The sequence below is a fragment of the Fundulus heteroclitus genome, chromosome 7 (assembly GCF_011125445.2).
Source record: "Fundulus heteroclitus isolate FHET01 chromosome 7, MU-UCD_Fhet_4.1, whole genome shotgun sequence".
NCBI lineage: Eukaryota > Metazoa > Chordata > Actinopteri > Cyprinodontiformes > Fundulidae > Fundulus > Fundulus heteroclitus.
Window position 1 is genome coordinate 16,236,731 of NC_046367.1, and position 27,834 is coordinate 16,264,564.

The 27,834-nt window shown below is 42.9% G+C and overlaps 1 protein-coding gene across 1 annotated transcript; it reads left to right on the top strand.

The window, feature by feature from the left end:
* med14 (mediator complex subunit 14) lies at positions 1-27,787 on the top strand. The gene is made up of 29 exons (XM_036139048.1): positions 1-487; positions 3,279-3,305; positions 3,430-3,535; positions 3,637-3,810; positions 3,942-4,071; positions 4,172-4,300; positions 4,397-4,504; positions 6,493-6,625; positions 6,724-6,874; positions 6,993-7,104; positions 8,495-8,620; positions 8,930-9,008; positions 15,095-15,254; positions 15,345-15,539; positions 16,378-16,512; positions 16,612-16,688; positions 16,768-16,928; positions 17,104-17,250; positions 18,474-18,718; positions 18,827-19,096; positions 20,406-20,655; positions 21,171-21,293; positions 23,366-23,542; positions 24,477-24,715; positions 24,829-25,008; positions 25,111-25,218; positions 26,571-26,696; positions 26,801-26,990; positions 27,077-27,787. The coding sequence occupies exons 1-29, from the start codon at positions 312-314 to the stop codon at positions 27,145-27,147; spliced, it is 4,305 nt and encodes a 1,434-aa protein (XP_035994941.1). The 5' UTR covers positions 1-311; the 3' UTR covers positions 27,148-27,787.
* The last annotated feature ends 47 nt before the right edge of the window (positions 27,788-27,834 follow it).

Sequence of the window (27,834 nt, forward strand, 5' to 3'; positions counted from 1 at the left end):
CCGCTTCTATGCTAATTATCCCCGACAGCAAAGATGGCGGCCAAGCTGCATTGAAATCTTCTCCGTAGTGATTCACTAACTGACGCCTTAGCTGACTTCTTGTTCTGTGGACAAGTAACCGAGTCCTCGCGGCGTTGCTCTCCTCGAGGGAGAAATGCTGTGAGGCTACGGGAGGAGGGGAAAACCATCTTTCTGAGGAGGAGCTGGCCACTATTCGCCGAGGCTTTCTCGTTGTGTGGCGGTGCGCGCAGCGGAGCGGCTAACTAGCCTGTGCCGTCGCTTTCTTTTTTTTTGTGTGTTCTTCTTTTAAAATGGCTCCGGTTCAGATCGGGTCCGATGGGCAACTTGTCCCCCTCGGGGGCCCGGTTGTCTCGGGTCCGCAGCCACCACCCCCCGGCACCCCAGCTACGCAGGGCGTGAAGCTAAGCCTGCTCATTGAATTCCTCCTCCAGCGGACCTACCATGAAATCACCCTGCTGGCGGAGCTGTAAGTAACAGTTAGCCCGCTAGGCCTACGGGCGGGCTAATCGGCTAGCATTCGGGAAACTTCAGAGAACTTCAGAGCTCTAGATGCTCTGCGAATTCAGACGGAAAATGAGGAGATTGTTACTAAAAAAAAACTACCAATTGCACATAACATGATTGCTTTCTTATGGGGCGGACAGGTAAATAACTAGCCGCTGCTGTTTCGCTATCAGTGGTCAGATGTTTACCAGTAAGTACGGTGTTGTTAAAGGTGCTAGTCAAACTTGTCTTTAAAATCAGCGAGAGCCACTGTAAACACAGCCTGTCAGCTAGTGGGAAATATGTCGCTCATTTTTTGTTTGTGTTTTGCTGTTTAGTCGCAAATCGTTACTGACTCGAGGTAAAAACCCATCCTCTGAAGGAAACTCCCACGCTGCCCCTGGTGACGTCACACAAGGCAGCTGTTAACTTTATTATTATTTTGTTATTATTTTTGTGGTTGTTGCTGCTCCAAAGTGACAACACTGGCACGGCTTCCTTCAAACGGGCTCTTTAATAAACGCCGTGAAAACTACAGAAATAAAGACAAGCTTTAGAAATAGATACATTTACAGACAGTCAGGTGACACATACTTTAACAAAAGTTACCTCGTGACCGCCTGCCAGTTCAGAGGTCTTTAACAGATTAATTCTTTGTTGTCCACTCTAAATTAAAATATTAAGTAATTAAAACACCATAACCAATAAATTTACAAAATATTACAAACATAAATACAAATACCTTGACAGCTACAGGAAATACGAGACTGCTACTTGTAGCTCTTTTCCAGATTTCTGCTCCTTCTCTCATATGCAAATCTCGCTGCCTTTCTTATATACGCAAATCTCGCGGTAACTTTCAACAAATAGTTTGAAAAGAAATAAAATACAATAATTTTACATAAACCTCAAAATGTGAACTAAACAACTTAAAATACATTATCTGAAATAAACATACATTTTTTCCAAGAAATAAATCATTTCACTGTCACTTAAAGTTGTTGTTGTGTATTTTAAATTTTAATTTGCGCATGTTCAATAAAAACAGTCCCTTTAAATGTAGCACATATTTCAAAAGTAGAATGGCTAGTATTTGGCTAGTAACCGGCGTCAGGGCACGGCAAGCTCTGATGGGACGGATTCACAGCTGGATCTCACCGTCTACAGGTTTTAAGTCTATTTCATGATATGCCGGCGCAAGCAAGAACCATGCAGGGTCCGCGTCTCTATCAAAGCCTTTTAATGCGCATTTTGAAATATGGCATTAGAAGGGGTTGATGGAAATGGCAAAAATTCGAATTAACTCAGTAAATTTCACAAAACGGTTTTGACGCTCGCTTGAGTTATTTTTTTTTTTGTTTTGTTTTTTGAAAAACAGTAAATGGGCTAAAGAGATGGAAACAGGTTTATTGAATCAGTTCTGACGTAGCGAACCTTTACCTCACGTGACTGATCAGCTGCTTCTGATGCCACCGGTCTTCTCGGACGTTCCCATAACGTTTGAAAACAGAGCTGGAAGCAACAACAGGTGTGTGTGTGGACCGACGAAGAGACGCGAGGATTTCTAAGACTCATCCGTTTTAAAAAAATATAAAAAACTCTGCACATTCATTAAAGCCTCGCTCCATTACTGATCTGTGGTCAGTCCTAGTTAGCAACACCCCCTTCCTGATTATTACAGCCAACGTACGACGACGTCACGCTGTGCGTCTCCTGGTTAATTCGCTGCAAACCAGTAAACGGAAAAACGTCAGATGCGCATTTTCTTTTTTGCGACTGTTTTAAAAATTTGCTCAAAATTCGCATGAGAATATAGGATGGAAACACAGCTAGCGATGCCAGGCCGACTCCACCTGTTGTTGTTTACGTCCGGCCAGTTGGCTGAAAGAAACCTGCTGTGCTTTCGCCGCACCTTCAAGAAAGACAAACCGAAATACGGACGGTCCCAGACTTACCCGTCAAATCAAATGCTAGACTCAGCTTTTTAATTCTGTATATTTACTCATGTCTACGTATCAGTAGCAAAAAATAATAGTAAATGAACAGTTAGTATTATAGCTATAGCAATCAGTGTTACATTTAGCACGTAGTAACAATTGTTACTTTTCTATATTAAAATAGAGCAATTAGACTGATTGTTTCAAATGTAATTTTTGTGTAAATATCGCGATTCCACGAAATGTCTGTGTGTGTGTGTGTGTGTGTGTGTGTATATATATATATATATATATATATATATATATATATATATATATATATATATATATATATATATATATATATATATATATATATATATATATATATATATATATATAGAAGATTTCCAGAAATGTTAATCAGCTATAAAACGTATGGATCTGCATCACCTGCTACTTCCACTGAAAAATGATAGCCAGGCACCAGGATGATGTAAGAACAAAACTCCCAACGGGCCGGCAGTCAGAAATAGAGAGAAAGGTTTGCTAAAACGAGTTCAGAGTAAATAAAATACCACAGTTTGGGTGGGGGCGGTCATCCGAGTCAAACAATACGTCAAACATTGGGTGATTCTATGTCAGAGTTTGTGAAAAAGAAGCTAAAAAAAACCACAACTGTGTAAAGCAAAAATAAAAATAAAAAAAATCTCCTGTCCAAAAAGTTAGTCGCCTGGTTCATTATCCGCAGTTATAGACATGATGTATCATAAAGACCAGGGCCCTTCATAACTTGTAAGATGTGTTAATGCTGTGATATAAATTTGAATTAATCTAAAATCACTGCTTGTTTTCCAGGCTGCCTAGAAAGACTGATATGGAGCGGTATGTTCGTCTTAATACATTTCTTCTTATAAAAAAATTTAGTTAAGAAAAAGTAACTGTTTTACACAAACATAAATTTTTTTATTATTGCTAATTATGTATTTCCCCCCTCTCCCCCCCCCAGGAAAATTGAGATTGTCCAGTTTGCAAGTCGCACCAGGCAGCTCTTTGTACGCCTTCTGGCCCTGGTGAAGTGGGCGAGCAACGCAGGGAAAGTTGAGAAGTGTGCGGTATGTTTGCGTCCGTTGAAATCCCGCCGCTGTCCGTCAACGCGGGCCCCAGCCCGGTACCTGACCACCTTGTCCGTCTCCCACGGTTTGTGTCGTAACAGATGATCTCCAGCTTCCTGGATCAGCAGGCCATCTTGTTCGTGGACACCGCTGACAGGCTGGCTCTGCTGGCCCGGGACGCCCTCGTCCACGCTCGTCTGCCCAGCTTCGCCATCCCCTTCGCCATCGACGTCTTGACGACGGGGTCGTACCCGCGCCTGCCCACGTGCATACGCGTACGTCTGAAACCTTTGTTTTTTTTAATTATTTAATTGCTTTATTTAAAACGATATTTGATCAAAAAAGAAGGCGTGAGTTGTAATATTCTGACTTGTCTGTGATCTTTTTTTTTTCTGTCTTTTCTCAGGATAAAATAATTCCTCCAGACCCTATCACTAAAACAGAGAAGCAGACCACTTTGAACCAGCTTAATCAGATTCTACGGCACCGCCTTGTCACCACCGACTTACCGCCGCAGCTGGCAAATCTCACAGTTGGTAAGCGGCTGGAGAAAAGGTCTCGCGTTTCTATCTCCTTCTGTTTCCCCGCAATAAGCAGAAGTCATGCTTGTTTTCCCCCTCTCTGTCTGTTCTTCAGCGAACGGGCGTGTTAAGTTTCGAGTGGAGGGAGAGTTTGAGGCCACTCTAACGGTCATGGGAGACGATCCTGATATTCCCTGGCGGCTGCTGAAGTTGGAAATTCTAGTGGAGGACAAAGAGACTGGAGGCAAGGCCGCTGGTTCTGACTTTATTAATGTCCCTAGGAGTAACATGCTGAGTATGAGCCAAAGCGTTGTTTTTAACTCTCGCTGCTTGCTCACAGACGGCCGAGCGTTGGTCCACAGTCTGCAGGTGAACTTCATCCACGAGCTTGTCCAGGCGCGTCTCTGTGCCGACGAGAAGCCGCTGCAGGACATGTACAACTGCCTGCGTATCCTTTTGCTCTGTGTGCCGTTAGCTGTTCACTCAGTCAGACTCACTGGCTTTACTGGGTCGTATGTGGAGTGGGAAAACCAGAGTATGGAAAATAAAAGTTTGTTTTTAATTCCTATTCCATTTTCTAAAACACCCCTCCCTCCATCCACCTCTCCAACCTGCCATACAGCCATCTTTTTTTTTTTTCATTCATCCATTTATCCAACCCTCCATCGATCTGTCCCTCTTTCTGTCCACCCATCCATCATTGCACCCCTTCATTCATCCATCAATCATTCCACCCCTTCAAACATTCATCCGTTCATCATCCGTCTGTCCATCCATCCATTCACCTTTCCTTCCATCCATCATTTCGTTCATCCGTCCGTCCATCATTTCATCCATCCATCCGTCCATCATTTCACATATTCATCCATTGGTCCATCATTTCACCTATTCATCCATCCGTCCATTCATCATTTCACCTATTCATCCATCCGTCCATTCATCATTTCACCTATTCATCCATCCATCCATCCATTTATCCATCCATCCATCATTGCACCTCTTCATCCATCCATCCATCATTTCATCCATCATCCATCCGTCCATCATTTCACGCATTCATCCATCTGTCCGTCATTCCACCCCTTTATCCATCATTGCACCTCTTCATCCATCATTGCACCTCTTCATCCATCCATCCATCCATCCATCCATCCATCCATCATTCCACCCCTTTATCCATCATTGCACCTCTTCATCCATCCATCCATCCATCCATCATTCCACCCCTTTATCCATCATTGCACCTCTTCATCCATCCATCCATCCATCATTCCACCCCTTTATCCATCATTGCACCTTTCCTTCCATCCATCCATTATTTCATCCATCCATCCATCCATCATTTCATCCATCCGTCCATCATTTCACCCATTCATCCATCCGTCCATCATTTCATCCATCCGTCCATTCATCCATTTATCCTTCCACCCATCATTCCACCCCTCCATCCATCCATCATTGCACCTCTTCATCCATCCACCCATCATTCCACCCATCCACCCATCCATCCTTCCATACTCAAAACCTAACCACAGTAGGAATTTCTGCCATGATTTTAGTGAAAAGTTTTCTATTCATAATTTTAAAAACCCTGAAAAGGACCAGGAACTGATGCAACATGTAAATAAACCCTGACTTCATATATCTACTCTGCAGCGATTCGGGTTTTGTCCAGTTCTGCTCTGACTCTCTGCAGCAGTGTGTGTGTGTGTGTGTGTGTGTGTGTGTGTGTGTGTGTGTGTGTGTGTGTGCGTGTGTGTGCGTGTGTGAGAAAGCATATAGGGTATTGACGGATCAAGCAGACAAGAGCAGAATTCCAATGAGAATCCCAGCTGCAGTCATGCATCCTGCTTAGCACGCTTTCATTAATGCTTAAATCACAAAACAGCGTTTTGTTACCGCCTAAGAAAGGGCGGCACTGTTCCTGCAGGCGTCGCTCATCTGAGGTGTTTTTTGAATACTTGTGGAAACGCGTCGCTCCACACCTGTCTGCATGTTTGTGAAATTTGGCCAAACTGCATTTTCTGCCAGTTGCAGAGAATCATCGTATACTTAGCCAGACAGCAACGCCTTAGCCACGGAGTCGCGGAGGTCCTGATAAAATGCAGCTTCCATGCAGAAAGAGAAACTATAAAGTTTTAGCATTTGTGCGATAATCAGAGTCTCACAGACCTAATCAAGGATGCGAGCTGAGCAAGGCGCCGCTAATCACAATGCTAATCAGTTCATCTCTGCGCTGCCTTTCACCCAGCGCCCTGTCAAAGAGCACTCTGTGTGAGGCACAGACGGCCCTTTAACTAATAATCCACATCTTGAAGGATGTGCGTGCGCGTGTGTTTTGAATGTTGATGACAGGAGAAGTAAAATACTCAACTGTCTACCTTGATCTGTAATTTCCCCCACGCCATGCTTTTTCCTTAACAGCACCGTGCCCAGATTCCTTTTGTTTGTCGCTGCAGCTCGAAGTGCTCCATTCCCAGACACTGATGCTGATTAGAGAGCGCTGGGGGGACTTGGTGCAGGAGGAAAAATATGTTCCCGCAAAATACCTCACGCTCTCTGTCTGGAAGTAAGACTTTTAAACTTTCGAATGAAAACAGTAAGGTAGAGCGACAGAAACGTTTAAAAAAAAATGACCAAATGCTTTGTTTGTTTCCCCCACTACAGCCAACAGGTTTTGGGGAGAAAAACAGGCACAGCATCCGTGCATAAAGTCACCATCAAGATCGATGAATCAGATGGATCGAAGCCGTTGCAAATTTCTCACGAGCCCGCCCTCCCCGCATGTGACTCAAAGTTAATGGAGCGAGCTATGAAGGTAAAGCAGAAAAAAAAAGGGTGCTGTTTCTAATGTAATGCAAAATATAGGCCTTCAAGCTTTCAATTACAATCAGATTACTGCTTCAGATAAGTTTATTTGTTTCTGATTTGTTTAGATCGACCATCTATCAGTGGAAAAACTGTTGATCGACAGCGTGCACGCCCGCGCCCATCAGAAGCTGCAGGAGCTTAAGGCCATTTTAAAGACCAGCAATCCCAGTGACAACTGTATGTATTTCATCTTTGTTTTCACCTGTTTCTCATTAAAACCCAGAGCGTTTTTTATAATCTGGACCTAACCTTATGAAACAGGTCAAATGGCACAATTGTTACTGTGGCTTTGCATTTATCTGCTATGAAATTAGCTGTAAACACTCTGACTCCTCCAAAAATATTTGTAAAACTTTGACACCAACTAATTTTTATTGCTATAAAAATATCTCATACTAATTTGAATATGTTGAACATTTTTGATAAAATAATTGTGTTTTGGTAAAACCTTATTAACCATTAATGTTGGTTTTGGCTACATGGTTGTGGATTATTATGCAGCTTCAGGATTTGCAACAATTGGTAGAACCATGAATCACGCTGCCCTACTAAAAAGATCTTGTCTGGCCATCAGTTTGTAACCTTAAGTTAAAAACAAAACAAAAAAACATTTGGGGTTGGCAGCAGGACAATGAACCGAAGCACAACAGCGTCTCTGAATGGTAAAAACTAAAATAAAATAAGACGTGTTGAGGTGGCATGGTAAAGGCCTGAACACAAATGCAGTTCAGGCACTGTTGCCTGAAGTTAAGCAAGCCCTTCAAGTTCGATAGTTTGGGATAGCATTTTTTTTTTGTTTGATATTAAGATTTGTTTGAGGACCTGAAACATTTAAGTGTGACACAAAAGCAAAAAGTAAAACTATATAACTTTGCATTTATACTTTACTTCTTTAACAGTTTATCTTCCAATGTGCTGCAGGGAGCTCTTTAAAATACTAGGACATTTTGAAACCGAACAAAAAGAACTATGGTGACTTCTTCCGTAAAACAGAATATTGTTCATCACTGGGTCCCTTAGCAGCAAAGCAGCCTTAGGACATCACACTGAGAGTTGTGCTATTATGTTTTTTCTATGAAACGCTGTGTTAGTTGTATGGCCGATATAATCGATGGGCTTATCCTAGAATATTTTCACACTTTTGTGTGTTCGATGACGTCTCCTGACTCAGATTATTCTCAGGGAGCCCTCGCAGATGACCCAGGTTTAGTGTTTGAATAGGAGGTATAATGTGGGCTTTAGCCTAAATTCAGGTTAGGGGATTTCTACATCAGGCCTGGAGAAAATAACTCAGCTTCACCTAAACAAAAAAAAAGTGTTTAGTCAAAGTTGGTGGATGGTTTCCCTGGTGGGTTCAGTCACTCTTCCACATAGGACCAGGTTTGTCTGGTTAGCTCTTTTCCCCTTGATAAATGAAATCACAGCACAGCTTTGTCACATATATGGAGTGTTTTTCTAAACCACAGATTTTTTTTAAATGTCAATCTTGTTGGTTTTCCTCTGTGCACTTTTACTATTTGTATTTGGGGTTAATGAATTGTTTATTTTACTATATGTGTTTCTCCAGCATTCGTTGAGACGGCTTTGCCCACATTGGTTATTCCGATACTTGAACCTTGTGGTCGCTCAGAGTGCCTGCACATTTTTGTAGATCTTCATTCTGGCATGTTTCAACCCATGCTCTATGGATTAGGTAAGCAGGAGCTAATGGTAACTTTTTATTTAATTTTTTCTACCTGTTTCCGTGTGTCTTTATTCTTCTACCACCCATGAGTTAAAGTTAATGTTTTTAAAACGAGCTTTTTGTATTTTATCTACAGTTTGGCTACTTTAATTAAAAATGTTACTTTCTATTCATTAGGTTTTTCCTGTCAACCTAAGAGGTGTTAACTCTCACCTGATTGTGTTTAAAGCGTTGCCAATACATTTATCTTGCTTTGATGCTGATTTATTGGCATTCTCACCTCTGGGAACATTAAACCCTGGTTTGTTCTCTCTATAGATCAGTCCATGCTAGATGACATTGAAAAGACCATTAATGATGATATGAAGCGCATACTCTCTTGGCTCCAGCAGCTCAAGTAAGTTAAGAAATGCAAAAAAAAAAAAAATCCTAAGTTAATTTATTGAATGTAATAATTTATTAACAGCAAGGTGGAGAAAATGTGAGGCCTTCTTCTAACCCTGAGAGTCCACCGCCTCCGTGACCGCTCCGTCTGAGCTACAGAGCAATTACGTCTTTATTTTAAAGGCATACTATGCAACATTTTTCAGTTAATTAATGTGTTCCATACCGTTTTGGATGATTAAATGAGTCATTTCAGGTCGAACAAAGGTTTTCTCGGCTGCCCTGGGGGTCTGTGGGGGAAATACCGTACTTGCAATTGCAAGAGCTCACGGCCCGCACACACAGAAGTCTCGCTTTACAGCGAGAACTCCATGTGTTTTTGCCCTGCCATTCACTATAGGCACGCGCGAAAGCAACAAAGAACCGCGTGTTAACGTCTCATAAACATGCAAGCATATCGAGTTTTATTATTATTATTATTATTATTATTATTTATTTTATTTTTTTTATGTTGGCGAGACGCTACCGCGGCGGCGAGGCAGCGGCGGCGGCTTGGCGAGGCGGTGACGTCTCGCCAACATAAAAAAAAATTAAAATAATAATAATAATAATAAAACTGCCGAGGCTCGCCAAGATAGCGCTGCGGGAAACCCTGATGTTCATACCTTCGCTGTGTTAGTCATTGTTTGTACTGCCGTTTTTTTCCACTTTTCGTTGCGTTCGCCTGTCTGCTAAGCTCAAAACAACCGCGCCTGGCTTGATGGAGAAACCAGAACAGCTGAGCATCTTTATGACAGTGCACTTTTACCTTTGCCCTCTGGGGGGAGCCTCGCTGGAAAATCAACCCCGGTTGCATAGTATACCTTTATACTGCACAACATAAGCTAACCAGACCTCTCAACTTTTATCAAAAGTTAGGAGTGAGATTATGCTAATTTGGGGGCGGGGCTTGTTTGGGGGCGGGGCTAACCGGACCCTGGAAGAGCCATCTCATTTTTATCCCACCAGACAATGAAGTAGACATGTATTACTTGTGTTAAAAAGAGAAAGAGACATATTAATACTTAATAATAATAATAATACTTAATTAATTTTTCAGTTAATGGATTAAAACATAAATAATACACAATTGTTCAAATAATACTGAATAAAATTAAGTAGATTTTAATTATTGACCGAATAATTATACTGTTACACATTCATCTATGGGTTGTTTATCATTGTAAATCTATAACCTGATTGGTGAATCAGGCTGAGTTTCATCAAGCCTTTATGGTCAACAATTTCCCATTTAGCAGCAACACTGAAGCACACAGAGGTTCCCGCTGCGTCTTTACGCACGATCCAGCTGCTGAAGTCTCACTCTTTTCAGCTCAATGCACTTCTAGACTGTTACAGTTTATAACATTCTCATCACCTTTCACAGCGACAGGTTTCTCAGTCAGTCGCCGCGCTGACCAGACAAATCTCTATTGCTCTCGTCAGTGCGCACTGACGCCCAGAAAGCACCTGCTCCGAGGGAAAGGAGGGGAGGGAGAGGAGCAAGCGCTGAGGCACAGAAATACGGTGCATGTAGTTAAAAAATGCAGAATAAATAAAAACGAAACTTATAAACTGACCAAGTGGCGTTTTAAACTGCATCTGGTTAGCAGAACTGTTTTATGATCAGCGTGCAGCCATGACTGGTTCTGAATGAACCGGTCATCTCGCAGCAGCTCTCCCCCCCCGCCCCCTCCCCTCCTGTGTACGCGGTACAGGACCTTACCGGCTCACTTTCACCGCTGTTAAGACTAAAATTATTCATAACTCTGATCACTCTTCCTGCTGCTCTGTTAACACGAACTGCAGCAGGAATTACTGATGGCCATAAGCTGTGAAAAAAGCTGAAACATCTCAGCAGAAGGCGGAGTTTTTATCGTCCGCTGCCCAGATGGGCGTTGGGATTTTTATGCGTGAGAAATTCCATGTTTGCGTGTGAAATGCCATGTGTTGCGTGTGAGCGTGTGAAGTTAGTGCAGTGCTTCTCAAATAGTGGGGCGCGCCCCCTAGGGGGGGCGCGGTGCAATACCTGGGGGGGCGCGGTGACCCTGGGGAACAGGCTTTTTTTTTTTTTTTTTTTTTTTTGGCCGTACTAGTATACAGTGTAATTGCGCATCCACTACAGTAGGGGGCAGTGGCGCTCTCATTGTTACTTTTGTCATGTTTGCGACAGTGCAACATTTTGGTTCCCTTGGTTACCAGTGTTGAGTCACCAGAAAGCTTCGACTGCGTTCTGTCTACAGCCTCCGTTATTCAACAAAACAACCGCCAACATGAAAAAGTTTTTAACAGGGATGAAAAGGAAAGCGGAGGGAGACAGAGATAATGAGACGAAAGAAAGTCACCCGAAAGCTAAGACGAGGAAATACGACGAAGCGTATTTAGCGCTTGGCTTCACGGTGACTACGGTTGGAGAAGAGGAAAGACCGCTGTGTTTGGTGTGTCTAAAAATGCTCGCAGCGGACAGCATGAAGCCAAATAAATTAGCGCGTCACCTAAACACGTTACACCCCAATCACGCCGATAAGCCGTTAGAGTTTTTTCAGCGAAAACGTGCTGAATATTGCCAACAGTCATCCCGCTTTGTGAAGGCTGCTTCAGTAAACAATCGAGCGCTGTTAGCGTCATATAAGGTGGCGTACCAAATTGCGCAGTGCAAAAAGCCCCACACCATAGCAGAGGAGCTGATACTGCCTGCAGCAATAGACATGGTCTCTGTCATGCTGGACGACGCCAGTGCAGCAAAACTAAAAACTATCCCTCTGTCCAATGACACTGTTGCCAGACGTATAGATGACATTGCTAATGATCTTCAAGAACAGCTGGTAGAGAAACTCAAAGACAAACGTTTTGCCTTACAATTTGATGAAGCAACTGACAGCAACAAAGACTGTCTGTTTATTGCTTATGTACGTTTTGACTTGTCAAACTCCCTGTGTGAGGATCTACTTTTTTGTAAATATGTCAGAGACAGAGCCACAGCTGAAGAGCTATTCAAAATTCTGGACTCCTTTTTGACCGAGAATGGGCTAAAGTGGGAGAACTGCATCGGTGTTTGCAGTGATGGTGCACAAACCATGGCAGGGAAGAGAAAAGGACTTAGGGCACTCATCAAGACAGCCTCACCCCATGCTGAGTGGACACACTGTATCATACACAGAGAAGCTCTTGCATCCAGGCAACTTTCCCCTGAATTAAGTGAGGTTATGACTGACATCATAGGTGTAGTCAATTTTATAAAGACCAGACCACTAAAAACAAGAGTCTTCTCTGCCATCTGTGAGGAAATGGGAGCTGAACATCAAGCTGTGCTCTATCACAGTGAAGCAAGGTGGTTGTCACGGGGAAAAGTCTTGTCCCGAGTTTTTGAGCTCAGAGAGCAAATAAGAGTGTTTTTGGAGCAGGAGCACAAGTATGAAGTGGCAGAAAAATTTTGTGATGAGAACTTCCTGGGAAAACTGGCCTACCTGAGTGACATATTTGGAAAGCTAAATGAACTGAATCTACAGCTTCAAGGGAAAGACAAACACCTCCCTCAGGTCACAGACAAGATTAGCTCTTTCACCCGAAAGCTTGCAATGTGGGGCAGGCAACTTGATGAAGGAAACACCGATTCATTTGAGAACCTGCATGAACTTGTGGACACTAATGACTATGATGTCATCTCAGTGATTCCACACATTAAGCAGCATATTTCCTCACTGATGGGATTCTTTAAAAAGTACTTCCCTGAAAACAGTTCCCAGTATGACTGGGTGAGAGACCCTTTCAGTGCACCAGCTCCAACTGGTTTCAGCTCTGCAGAAGAGGAGCAGTTCATTGACATGACCTCTGACTCCACATTGAGACTGAGGTTCACATCACAAACACTCAGTGCATTCTGGCTGAGTGTAGAGAGGCAGTATCCACTCTTAGGGGAGAAAGCCATAAGCATTCTGCTTCCTTTTGCAACATCTTACCTTTGTGAGATTGGCTTCTCTGCTGTTGCTGCACTGAAGACCAAGTACAGGTCCCAGCTAAACATTGAGCAGGAGCTGAGAGTTGCACTATCATGCTTCGAACCTCGCTTCGAAAAGCTGTGCACTGCAAAACGTGCTCATTGTAGCCATTAAACCTGACTTCTTCCTCATTTTGTTTAAAAAAAGAAAGAAAAAATGAGCACAAATTGTTTAATTCATTTTGGTTTTGTAGGTTCAAGTGTTATATATATTGTGCTCCTGAGTTAATGTGGCTGAACTGAATATATATTAGTTATTATTTTTTTAGTTTTTGTAGTTTATTAGTTATTATAATTATTAAATATTATTTATTGTTCTGATTTAATTTTGCAATGGTGCAATTAGTTGGTCAAACATGTTTACAGTTTAAACAAGGATTTATATATTTTTAATTTCAGGCATTGATGCACTTAAAATAATTTCTGTTGCAGACTTAAAACATTATTTAATAAAGTTATTCTTTGTAAGTTTGACCATATGTGTTTCTTTTTTTCTTTTTTTTAATGTTAATAAGGATAAAATGTTATGCAGGGATGGAAAGTCACGGTGGGAAGTGGGGGGTGCGAATAGTTTTCTTCTTGCTAGGGGGGGGCGTAACAGAAAATAATTGAGAAGCACTGAGTTAGTGAAATGCGTGTGTCACACGGTCAATGCGTGAGAGTTGAGAGCTATGAGCTAACGCTCATTAATTATTATTAATTTGATTAATAATAACAATAACAGCTGGCTGTTATTAACGTTAGCTCTAGTAATGGCTAGCTAACGTTAGCTATTATTTCAGCTAGTGTTAGCTGATGTTGTCTGGAGGTTTAGTAGTAAACCTCCAGGATAACATAAGCTAACGTTAGCTGTATAACGTTAGACAACATAAGCTAACACTTGTTATTAACACCTAACGGCTGTTATTAACGTTAGCTCTAGTAACAGCTAACTAACGTTAGCTATTATTATTTTAGCTAGTGTTAGCTGATGTTGTCTGGAGGTTTAGTAGTAAACCTCCAGGACAACATAAGCTAACACTAGCTGTATAACGTTAGACAACATAAGCTAACACTTGTTATTAACAGCTAACAGCTGTTATTAACGTTAGCTCTAGCAACAGCTTGCTAACATTTGCTATTATTTCAGTTAGTGTTAGCTTATGTTGTCCAAGAAGTTTCCTACTAAACCTCCCAGACAACATCAGCTAACGCTCACTAATTATTATTAATTTGATTAATAATAACAATAACAGCTAGCTAACGTTAGCTATTATTTCAGTTAGTGTTAGCTGATGTTGTCTGGGAGGTTTAGTAGGAAACTTCCTGGCTAGCGAGTTAGATGGACACAGACAGCCCAGTGACTGGATGATGTTGGACTGAGGTCCTCCTTCAAGCTGCGCCATGCTGCACCACGCACCCCCACCTCACTATAATTTCACATCTGTCCTGTATTGGGCTTTGTTTTTCAAACGGCTATCTGATAGCAAAAAATACCTAACATTTTGTCTTTATCTCTCAGTAAGAGCATCCACACCGAAGAGTGTTTGTTGTAGGTGCAGCGTGGTTGCACTTACTGATAATGCATACGACTACTGGAGAAGATGTGGTGTTTAAATTTGGGATCTTTAACAGGAGTCCGGACAAACGAGTTCCACCGCCATGGTTGCAGCAAACCATTATAACCATTAAAACGAGACAAATCAAGATAGAAAATTATCATTTTAAATCTTACATTTTTATTCTATATAAAATATATTAATCACAAAAGCCATTGTTTAGCCAGAAAAATGTTAGAATTATAAAAATCTAGATACCCACAACAGTCTGCCTCTAGCAACTTAAAAGTAAAGTTTCCTGATAAATGTCGCCCTTTTCCTCATTAACTTAGTTGCAGATAAAAACCTTAAAAGGTGGATCTGTTTGTATATTGGCCATTCATTTAAGTCCCAGAAAACAGTGTCGGTACTTCAAAACAAATGTTATAATATGTGTCCTGTGAGGGTGTGACGTATATCTCTGAATCTTGGCTATCGACAGCACAGCTTTCATGAGAAGATCCACTTTCTATTCTCCCTGGTTAGGTTCTGGCTGGGGGAGCAGCGATGTCGACAGTCCGTGAAACACCTTCCCACCGTTTGCACCGACATCCTTCACCTCTCCAATTCAGCCTCTCACCCTGTCGGCAGCTTGTCCAAGCACAAACTCTTCATCAAGCTCACTCGTCTCCCACAGTACTACATTGTGAGTTGTTTTTTTTAGCCGACTAATGTGAGCGTGCCCTATCGACGTTCAGTCTCGTGTGTTCTATCAAATCTCTTTTCCCCCCCACAGGTGGTAGAAATGCTCGAAGTGCCTAGCAGTCCCACAGCGTTGCAGTACAGATACTCTTTCCTGTCAGTTTCTCAGTTAGAGGGAGAGGATGGGCCTATGTGTGCACAACTTTTGCAGCTTTTCAAACCCAACCTGGAGCACCTTGTCCAGGACCCGACGACGGGGAGAGAGGCGCGACCTGGAGCAAAGAGAAAGGTAGTGGACCATTAATCTTTTATCATTAAGAAATTATCTGATGCAACATGCCCCGTTTACTCTGATATCTGTCATTAAAACGGGTGTAAACCAGTATTAATAGAGGCCGCCTGTGTGTCGTTTAATCTCAGCGTAAATGCAGATGTTCTGTGAACGCCTCAGAGGTTTGTTAGGGAGAATTAGGGGACAGCAACATGAAGATCAAGGAACACAGCAGACAGGTCTGGTGTTAAATCGTGGACAAGCTTTAAGAAGTTGGTTCTCTTGACTCAGTGGAGTGATTACATGAAAATGGTTGGCAACAAGAAGGTTCTGGGTTTAAATCCCAGTGATGGTCTGTCTGGATTGAGTTCCTTGGGTTCTTTCAGGGTTCTCCAGTTTGTTCCCACAGTCCAAAATCACGACTGGCCTCACTGAATTGCCCTTAGGAGTGAGTGTCTCCGTGGCTGTCTGTCCTGTGAGTCTCTATGTTGTCCTGTGATGGATTGGTGACCTCTGCAGGATGTACCCGGCCTCTCGCCCAATGACCGCTGGAGATTAGCACCTGCAGCCCTGCGCCGATTCTTATTAGAAGATGGCTGGACAGAAACAAATGCACCTGAAACCTTTTTGATTTAGATTTATTTTTTAATATAAAATTGCATATTTCATTTTCCATCCTCTTTTTAGATTTATACATGATATCTATTTGTTTGGTCTATCAGAAAAAATATCACCTTTTTGTGGTTGTAACGCAACAGGGGGGGAGAAAAACAAAGAGTAACGAAATTCATCTGCAAAGCGCTGCATCTGAGGCCAAATTCAGCCTAAACTCCGTTTTCTCTCTCCTGCTCTGTAGATTGCTGGAGATCAAGGGGACCCCGAGCCTAAGAAACCCAAGAGGTCTGGAGAAATGTGTGCGTTCAACAAAGAGCTGGCTCATCTCGTAGCCATGTGCGACACCAACATGCCTTTTATCGGTCTCAGAGCCGAGGTGAGTCCGGCTTCTGAGACGGCTTGACTTGTATTTCCTCAATCAAGGCTTGTAATTCCTATCTGATGCCGGCTGTTTTTTCTTCCTTTTTCCGAGCAGCTTTCCAACATGGCGATTCCAAACGAAGGCGTCCAGGTGGAAGGAGACGGCAGCAGTCACGCGATACGACTGCTAAAGTAATAACACAAACCAGCATGCGTTCATGCGTGTTGTTTTCTTCGATCTGCAGCTTGCTCAATGGCTCGTATTTTGTAGGATCCCGCGCTGTAGAGACGTCGGAGAGGAAACCAGGAGAGCTTTGGAGCGCTCCCTTTTGGACAGCACCATCCGCTTGCAGGGGAGGAATAACCGAACCTGGGTGGCTGAGCTTGTGCTGGCCAACTGTCCGCTCAGCAGCACCAACAGCAAGGAACAAGGTGCTTTTCTCTCTACACCACCAAAAACTGTTAGTTGTAGTCGTTTAGTCAGAGTACTGCACCCAAAAATGTATTAAAAACACTTTTAATACGGTGTCTCAGTAATGGCGTCATTCTATTTATTGTTCCTCTGTTATTGTGACCTGCGTTCTCATCAAGTTTCTCTGTCCACTAGCTTCCACGCGCCACGTTTATCTGACCTACGAGAACCCTCTGTCGGAGCCAGTGGGCGGGAGGAAGGTTGTGGACATGTTCCTGAACGACTGGAAGGCCATTAGCCAGCTCTACCAATGCGTCCTCAACTTTTCTCGCACACTGCCAGGTAGGTCCAGAGTCAATTTTGGTTAAAACTCTGCCGATGAATGGCTTCTCGCTGATTTTTCCATCTTTCCATGAATACAATCATCATTTCTTCCAGGCATCTGTTTATCTGTCCGTCTTTCCAACCATCTAGGAGTTCGTCCGTCTATCTTTTTGTCCATTACTCTGCCTATTGAAACATCCTTCCATTTGTTTTGTCCATCTGTTAATCAGGTTTTTCATCCATACTCTAACAGACTCTGGTGTTTGTAGGTTCTGCATTTAAAAGCTGACCCGTTTAGAAATATCTGTAGTGAATTCATAGTGAAATGACTTACTTAGATTTTTAAAGTTCTGCAGAAAGGGACTTTAACATTAGACTCTGGGAAAGTATGGGATTTTAGATATGACATTTACTGCATGGGAGGTTGTAAGTTATTAAATATCTGTAGGTGTTTGCGATTCATTTTATTAAAATTAGCCTTTCTACATAGCATCAGATTGCATCCTGAGCTATTTCTGTCTCTAGGCTCCCACATACTGGTGGACATGAGTTCGTGGACAGCACGTTAACGGTTAATGCAACACGTAAACGGCTCTATGGTTATTTACAGATGTTCAACAAAAACACCATTTGCTTTGATTGTCGCAAATCGCCAAAAGTCTGTCTGTTGGAAACAAAAAAAAAAACTCCTGTGTCCATCACTGAATTAAGATTGCTGCTTTATTCTTGGAAAACCCACGTTTGTTGCTAGATGGGCCCCGTGAACGGGTTCCCAGATCCCAAATGGAATAAAATTTAATTCAATTACGCTCAAAAATATTCTGGCAGATCTAGATTTAAAGAACTTTTTATTCTAGCAAGAAGTAGGAAGGAGGTAGCCTTCAAAATATAACATGCATAAATTTACATGATAGAGACAGAAACATATAAAAAGAGAGACAGATGGATAAATATGAGAAAGATTAAGAGAGACAGAAGCTGGCTGCTCATAAAAAGCTGTATTCTGTGATATTAATGGAAAGCTAAGTGGAAGAAAAATCTTAGCAACCCCCCAAAAAAGAAGCAACCCTATGTCAATTGTTTATCAACATAAAGTCCCCCTACAAAATTTTATTATAGGGATTTTATTATAGGGTTAGGTTAAGTAAGGTTCTGTCTTCATTGTTATAGTGAACGTATATTTTTAAGCGTCCCTTACTCTGTGTAATACAGCCGAACACTGTGGTTTCTCCTCTCTCCAGAAATGCCCCCTTACCTGAGCCAGTTCTCCGAGGTGCGGTTGTATAACTACCGTAAGCTGGTGCTGTGCTACGGCACCACCAAGGGCAGCTCTGTCACCATCCAGTGGAACTCCAACACGCAGCGCTTCCACCTCGCCCTGGGCACCGTGGGGCCCAACTCGGGCTGCTCCAACTGCCATAACATCATCCTCCACCAGCTGCAGGAGATGTTCAACAAGAACCCAAACGTGATGCAGCTGCTGCAGGTACGCCGTCAAGACGCCACAGCGATCTCGGCCAAACGCGAGCTGCTGCACATTTAACCGCAGCCAAACAAAAAAAAATGGCACAAATATATTGAATTGTCTCTCCAGGTGCTTTACGACACACAAGCTCCTCTCAATGCAATCAACAAGCTACCAACAGTGCCCATGCTGGGGCTCACCCAGCGCACCAACACCGCCTACCAGTGTTTCTCCATCCTGCCTCAGTCGGCCACGCACATCCGCCTGGCGTTCCGCAACATGTACTGCATCGACATCTACTGCCGCAGCCGAGGGGTGGTGGCCATCCGCGACGGAGCCTACAGCCTCTTTGACAACTCTAAGATCGTGGAGGGATTTCAACCCGCTCCAGGACTGAAGGTAAACGGCGGGAGGAGGAGGAGGAGCCAGAGGGAGGAGGAGCCAGAGGGAGGAGGTTTGGCTCTCCAGCAGCGATGGGTGCTGGAGACGGAAACCTTTTTTTTTTTTCTTTTTATTAGGTCGACATGATTACAGATAAGTTAAAATCTTACAATTGAATGTGAGGTACAACGCAAAATCTTTTAATAACCCCACTTCTTACGCTTGCTTTAATTCTGCAGTAAATAGGACCACGTCCATCCTAGGGCTGGACGATAATTCAACAACAATATATATCGATCGATAGACGTGTGGCGTGATAGGAAAAATAGGGTCGATAAAAGTTCGATAGAGACAGTAAATTCTGTTATGGTTAAAAAAGTTGGTTAAATAAAGATTTAATTGGAATTCTGTGTTTTGTGTTCTTTATTAAAATTAAATCATTTAGCAATATCATACGATGTCCAGGCAGAGCTGCACATAAAATATGGTTTTAAATATTTTTTAATAATTATTGATATCGATCAATATGCATTTTTTTTTTTTTTTATCGATAAGCTTTTTTTTTCTATATCGTCCAGCCCTAGTCCATCCAACAACTTTTACTCAAATGCAGACTTTAGTGCATTAAAATCTGTTTGGAAAACATTCATTAATTTAGGCTAATGTCATATTCTGTAGAGCAGGTAAAAAAATGCACATATTTTTTTTGGTTATGTTATTTATGTTTATACATTTTTTGACTCGACAATTTCGAAAGGTTTGGTCACCCCTGCTTTAAAGCGCCTTGGCTTTGTGTTTACGGCGGCCTGCAAAAGTATTCACTCCCCCTTATCTTTTTCATGTTAAGAAAAACTACAATAAACTTCTCTTTGTAATGTTATTAAATACACTATTACAAACTACTGCTTATTGTTTTACAAATAAAACTGAAAAGTTTGATGTTCATTTTTATTCAGCACTAAAAGAATAGTGTACAACCGCAAACATACCAAGACACGGCTGTCCATCTAAACTAACAGACAAGAAAGGGAAACGCGTTACGTGAAGGAAGCAGCCTATGAGGCCATGGTCACTCTGGAGGAGCTGCAGAGTTAAGATGGGAGAGATTTTAGTTGTATGTTTGAAAACAAAATTTAAGCCTTTATGGAAGGAAATTAAGAATACAGGTATTGTTTAACAAGAGCCAAAAGAAGTCCAGTTTAAAGCTACTAGGGGTGTCGATTCTTTTTTTTCTTTTCTTTTTTCCAAAACACCCAAAAAAAAACGTGTAATGTGGTGCAGCTTTTCACATCAGATGTTTCTCCGTCCCCTTTCCCTCTCCCGTTAGACTTTCCTCAACATGTTCGTCGACAGCAACCAAGACGCTCGCAGACGCTCGGTCAACGAAGACGACAACCCTCCCTCGCCTGTGGGCGTCGACGTGATGGAGAGCCTGATAAACCAGCCGCCAGCTCCACAGCAGCTCCAGCCAATGAGAGGAGGCGCCGGAGGCGTGTACCCTCCGCTCACGTCACCGCCACCAAACTACCACGCCAATGTTACCCCGTCGCCATCCATGATGCCCACCCAGTCTCCAGGTATCGCGCCACGTGATTCTGCCCTATAGTATTTGTGAGTGTGGGAGTCTTGCTCTGCGCGTGTTGCCTCATCTCATCCAGACGCCTCGCATCGTTCTAAAGGACGGATCTTTTATTTTAAACCTCGTCTCGTCGTCATGAGCTTTTCGTGGTCGCTGATGTATTTGTTGCCAGAGCAGGTTGTGTCTGTTTGAGAAAGAGCTTGTGCTACCACGTGTTTCCCCTTTTTTTTTTAGTGTTTTAAGAACACGAGATCCTCTTTGTTTCTCATGCAACATCTTTAGATGCACATCTCACAGTGAAGAAGAAACAAAGCATGCCCCCCCCCCTCCTCCTCCTCCTTCTTCTCTTCTTCCTCCATTGATCTCCATCTCAGCCCGCCAGCCAGAGGCCACATCCTCGCTGCTCAGCTTTAGCTTGTATGCGAGTGAGAGGTTGCGAGTGTGTGTGTGTGAGAAGCAGGTTTCCTCCATAGAGTCTTATGAGCCATTTGATGTATGTATGTGTGTATGCAGGGAACATCCATGCCTCTGGCTCCCCTAGTGGAGCTTTGAGGGCACCCTCTCCTTTTGGCCCCACCCCGTCTCCATCGTCTCTGGGCATAGCCATGGGCCAGACCAGCTTTGCCAGTCCCCACGGTAAGCAGCAGGGAGGGGCCGTAAATGCTGGCCTGGCGTGTAAATCCTCTCTGCTGGGCGAGGGCTTGAATGGGCTGAACTGAGCATGACTAAGGCTATTTGTGGGCTGCAAACATTTCAGGAACATTTATAAAGCCAGGGCACCCTGTGGGATAAGCGCCAAGATTTGGTTTACCCGAGTAAAAGCAACCCTGGGAAATTTAAACTGTCGCTTTTCCATCACAACGGGGCCTTTATTTAAATTAGCCCAATGACAAATGGGGAAGTTGTGCAGAAAACTGCACTTCACCTTCAGACCAGTGGGTGGCAGTAATACACCAAAGTCTGACTTAAAGCTGTTTTTTTTTTTTTCCAAACATTAGTAATAGTCTTTGAAGGTAGTGATTAGTTCTGGTCACCAGTTCCAACTTGTATTCTTAAATGTGTAATTATATTTATTTCATATGATACTTTTGTGACTTAAGAAAGTAAAAGTGGTTTAGTTTCTTTAAGCACCTCACAAAACCTCCCCCTTCTGTCCTTCTGTATATGCTGTCCAGCCTTTCTTGTAACTCTTTTAGGTGTTTAAAGGACTGTAGGCTAATAAAGTATTTTTGTTTCAAATGATAAATAATAGTAGAATATGAGCAGCTTTAGAGTTATACAGTTGATTCTTTCCTTCTATTATTCCTTAAAAGTGCATGGCCACGTTATTTGACTTTTTTTTTTATTTATATGTCAGTAACTCTGGTTTCATACAAAGTTTTTATGAAAGATTGTCACGTCCTGCTGGCATATTGGTTGTTATTGTGGTTTTTATGTATTGTTTTTGCTCAATTTTTTAGTAAATTTATTTACGATTTTAACGGAAGTACATGCTGCACATGCGCAGCAGGGGATAAAACAAGGAAGCGGCTAACAACGCTAACGCATCTCTCAGCGAAACAATGGAGAAAGGTCCAAGAACCAGTGGGGAAAAAAATCACAGAAAAATATGATTCCAAGAGGGAAAAGACTGGAATAGCGCTGGGAATGAACGTTGGTGTTGCCTGAAGCGGACGCTAAACCTGCCGATTGTTCAGATGTGACTGCAGAATTGATTGACATGAGTAAATTTTCTGACATGAGGCTTTTAAAGTTGCTGTAGATCGGTGTATTTAATTAAGAACGGTTGTTCTTAGATCATGCCGAGTTGCCGCTTTACTGCGTGTCATTGCAGAGGGTCAGGTTAGTTTCATGATAGTTCTGAGATACTGCTGGTAGATGGCGCCACATCTGTTTATATCTGGCCATCGCCCGGTGCTAAGGCTGTTTTTGTCCACAAAAAGGAGCTTCAAAACCTTATCAAGATGGATACTTGATGTATATAACTTTATTTTAACATGATCAATCTTTTTTTTATAAGCTTGTACTGGATCCATAAGCTGTAAAAGTTTTAAGTTCTAAAACTCACGGCACAGAATGGTAAAACTTTATCAAAATACCACAGGTACAAGGAATTGATACCTTGACTTACGGCTTGGCGATATGGCCCATAATCAGTATTGTGATACATTGAGCATTTCACCTCCATAACGATAAATGGACGATAACACTAACAGTCTTTGGGAAATTTGTACGTTTTTTATGTACAAGGAAACCGAAAGTGCTCTTTATATTCTGGTACTTGCAGTTACTTTTTATATTTACTTTCGGCTGAGACGAACACATAGCAGGTAGCGGGAAACCCCAGAGTGTCTGGCCAAGTTAAAGCTGCAGTCAGTGGGGTTTTCCCCCTCCATCTGTCCGTTTAGATCAGCAGCCAGACCCGCCTGTAAAAGGAGCTCTGCTGCTCCGAAAACTCAGGAAGCACATTCAGGTAGGCTCATAATATTGATGGCCTGACTGCACAGGTAAAGTTTAGAGCTGTACGTTCTTGCTTAAAAACATCCTAAAACTACTTTTTCTAACAAACAGAGTATAAAATCGATACATTTGTACACATTCACCCCCTTACTGCTTCTTACTCCTCCTGGTAGCCTTGCGTTGCTTTCCACAAGCAATAGAAAAGCGCCTAACGTTTCGTGACTGATGATCGCCTCTCTTCTTCACAGGTCCTCTGGACCCCAGCTCTCCGTACACCATGGTGTCTCCCAGCCACAGAGGCCAGTGGCCAGGCTCACCGCAGGTTTCAGGACCTTCTCCTGGGGCAAGAATCCCAGGCATGTCCCCCGGCAATCCTTCCCTGCACTCGCCTATTCCTGACCCCAATTCTCCACGCGGTGGGAGTAGTAAGTACTGCTTTCTTATTTATACTAACTCACCGTGACTTTAACAGGGCTGCATGATGGATCTCAAATGTGCCATCGTTGCGGTCAAAGTCTGTGCGATGATAAGAATTCAGGAGATTCAATGTAATATTTGTTGGTTATAATTAGGGATGCACCGATGGCAAGAGTTGGGCCGATATCGATATCCGATATTGATATTGCTGTTATGTCCACTAACCGATATTTACAGATGTGTTTATATAAATACGCACACACATATATATGTATGTCGATGGCGTGCTAACAATTCTCCCAGCCAGGTGGATGGAGCCCCGCTGCAGGAAATGCCCACGCCTGAAAAGACGGTGATGCCAAAGCTAATAAAAACACAGGTTCCATGGTTGGAAATTCAGAAGACTAAAACAGCGACTTCACTTTACATAGTTTAGCCTTGGTTGTATCTGCTGAAGTCAGCTGGGGTTAAATTTGCTTCTTCGCCAGTTTGACTCAGACCTCTCCTGGAGACAAACTAATTGACCTCCTGTGGCAGACCTCTCCTTTTTATACATAAATAGATCTGGTACAGATCTGGTAGAAAAAGTAACGTGTTGAACACATACATAAACTACCTCAGGTACCTGAAAATATTAATCTGTGTAATTTATGCAATTTATGAGCTTTCAGTCCATTAAGACTTACTTTCGGTGCTAAAATATTATTGTACTTTTGCTCGATTGTGTTATCTTGGGATTTCTTTTGTAGATTCAAATAAGAAGTTGTTTTTTTTTAAGGGACAAAGTACTTAAATATCAAATGTTTAATTCTCAGCTATTAATCCCTTTGAGTTTAATAGGTAGGTAGATCAGATTTAGGTTCACGGTTCAGATTTAAGCACTCTGTCTGTTAGATTGTGTGTTTTTCATGATGCCCCCTTCTTTTCTGTCTTTTGCCTTAGGTTCCCAAGTCATGCCTACCAGTATGCCTCCTCCCCGAAAGCTACCTCAGCGCCCCTGGGCCGCCTCCATCCCCACCATCCTCTCCCACAACGCCTTACATGTGCTCCTGCTCCCCTCACCCACTCCCTGCATGGTGCCCGGCCTGGCAGGGAGCTACCTCTGCTCGCCGCTGGAGCGCTTCTTGGGCTCCGTCACCATGAGGCGCCACCTACAGAGGATCATCCAGCAGGAGACGAACGTGAGTGTCTCGTCAGATTATTCCGATGATCGGCTTATTCGTCGTCTCTGCCGTAAAAAAACGCGGTGTTCTGCAGTACCGTGACCGCTCGGCTGTGTCGCATCTCCTTTTAGTTGATGATCGTGAACTCCAACGAGCCGGGCGTGATCATGTTCAAAACGGACGTCCTCAAGTGCCGGGTGGCTCTCAATCCAAAGAACTATCAGACCCTGCAAATCAAAGTTACCCCGGAAAACGCGGGCCCCTGGTCCCAGGAGGAGCTTCAGGTGCTGGAGAGGTTCTTCGAGACCCGGGTGAGTGAAAACGGCAGCGACGTTTGTGATTCTGCCAAAGCGGTCCTCCGCTGTGCTTTATCCCGTTAATCCATCTTGTTTGACTCTTTTTTTTCCTGTCAGGTTGCTGGTCCTCCCTTTAAATTCAACACTCTGAGTGCCTTCACCAAGCTGCTCGGGGCTCCCACTAATGTTCTCAGAGACTGTGTGCGCATCATGAAGCTGGAACTGGTGTGTAGCTTTTTATTTCCTTTTACCTTAATGAAGAACATTGCTTTCTTTACTTAAGCTCTTTACTATAGACGACCTAAAAGTATATTTTATTTTACACATATTTTGGCAGAGGAAGCCCAATGAATTATGAAATGGCATTACCTTGTAGCTGTTCGTCGTTTCTTCATGTATTTCCTCCTTATTTGTTTTTTAGCTCCTCCATTTTTTTCCCGCCTTTATTGAAAACGGATATAAAAATATCACAAGATGGAAAAACATTCAAATGACCTTTTCTGGGATCTTCATTTCTATTTGAAGCAGAAGTGAAATGACACGTTGCGGGCGTGCCATCGTAAAACGGCGCTATTATTGTTTTAAAACACCGAAAACAGCACGGCTAGATTCTTTAGCTTTACTTAAACACCAATTTTTAAGTTTAAGCTAAAGAATGTAGGTTCTTATGTCATCGCCGAGGTTTTCAAGCAGCTGGCAGCATTTTCAGACGCAACACGAAGGGGAGGATCAAACGGAGCCGCTTTGTTGTAATGCCTTCCTGTTATCTGCTAGAGGTCTGGCTCTGGGTTACCATTATACTAACCTGACTCCGCCAGATGGATTTGCTCCGCATATCCATCTGGAAACCTTCCGTTGAAGTAATTTTGGGAAGGGGCGAAAATACTGGTTAGCTGATTGGCCTATGTTGGTGATAGACGGGCCAAATGAACCAATCAGATCAACGAAGCATATGACGTACTCGTCAACATGCTTCATCGTCGCTCGTAACAGAGCGACGAAGAAAACACAACCACAAGCCAAGCTACTCTTGCTGCTGCAGGTAAAGGCTCGTTAGCTCAGCAAAGAAATACTCTGTAATTCCGATAAAACTTGATTGATAGCCACGCTAACGCTAGTTTCATCGGCTGAAGCCGCCATGTTCTTTAGACTGAACTGTCGCTCCTCGTTGCGTCACACCTCAACCCGCCTCAAAGCCAACGCTGATTGGACGTTCGTTTGGTGAACGGCTCCAGATTTTCTTTAACGGAAAGTAGCCAGACTGATCTGCGAGTGAAACCTTGAAAGCTCGCGAGATCAGGATGGTCTCACGAGGCTAGCATTATACAGCCTGCATGAAGACATGTGGACATCTCAGATGATAGTTTCCTTTTGTCCTTTCCTTGCCTCGCTGCCCTTCCTGACTTCATTTTAAGCACCTCAGTGAAAACTGAAATAGGTCATTTAGAGATTTCTTTACCTAGTAACCTCGTCTATATGAAGGCACGTTGAAGAAGGTGGAACAAGAGGAACAGCCTTGTTTTTTTTTTTTTTTATCAGTGTAGCCCCAGTTACTGACCATAATATTTCTCCCACAGTTCCCCGACCAGGCCGGACAGCTCAAGTGGAACGTCCAGTTCTGCCTCACCATCCCTCCGAGCGCTCCCCCCATCGCCCCTCCTGGGACCATCGCTGTGGTGCTCAAGGCCAAAATGCTTTTCTTCGTAAGTCACGGCTCTTTCCTACCTCGACGGGCATTACAAGCCTTTAGATGTCTGAAGGAGCCTGACAGTGCGTTTACTGTCTTTTTGTTGTTGTTGTCCCGCAGCTGCAGCTGACTCAGCGTATCCCGGTGCCCCAGGAGCCCGTGACCATCATCGTGCCCATTGTGTATGACATGGCCACGGGTCTCACTCAGCAGGCTGATATTCCCAGACAGCACAGCTCCTCTGGGGCCGCAGCGCTTCTGGTCTCTAATATCCTGAAGAGGTTCAACGAGCTGCACCCTGCCAGGCAGGGTAAGACCCGATTCTAAACTCACCCTAACCCCGCCGTTAACCGTACGGGAGCTGACCTTCCTAATGCCGACCCTCTCATGTTTCAGGCGAGTGCACCATCTTCGCGTCTGTTCAAGAGCTGATGGCCGGCCTCACGCTTCCCCCCAGCACCCGATAACAGAGCAAACCAACTCTGACCTCGTGCCGAAACCAAAGCGGGGGTCGCCTAAGATCAAGCATGGGGCCCGGTCCAGGAAAAGGAAAAGCTGCCGTCTCAGTACAGCAAGAAACTTTTGAACTTCATTACTGTCAAAAGGCTAAAACATCAGCAGGTCTTGAGTTTGGCTTTTCTTTGAAGGCGGGTCTTAGCAAGACGTTAATTCTGAATGCAAAAAAAAAAAAAAAAGATTTGTAAATGTTTTATTTTTGTCCTCCAGGCACTTGTAAACAAACCTATCTATTGAAAATTAAGATTGTTTACAAAAATATGTAAATTATTGTAAATATACTTGAGATAGATCTTTGCAAGAATTGTTTTTTTTTTTTTTTCTTTTTTTTTTACATCTGATTGATATTACTGTAGTATCAAGGGATAGGTTCCTTAGCACATTATTTAACGATCTTCCTGCCTTCATTTTGTCTGTATCTGCTCTTTTTTTTTTTTTCATTTTCTATACTCTAAAGCTGTGATAAACTTTATAAGCCAGTTGTATTTTACTAAGACCCGTTTTGAGTCCTGATCAAAGGATTCAGAAACACGCTGTCTGACTTTGCTATTTAATAAACAAAGCCCCGAGTTGGTTTATGTTTTAAGCATCTTCCGTTTGGTGTTGTCTATTGAACTACTGTCTCTTCTCAAGAGTTA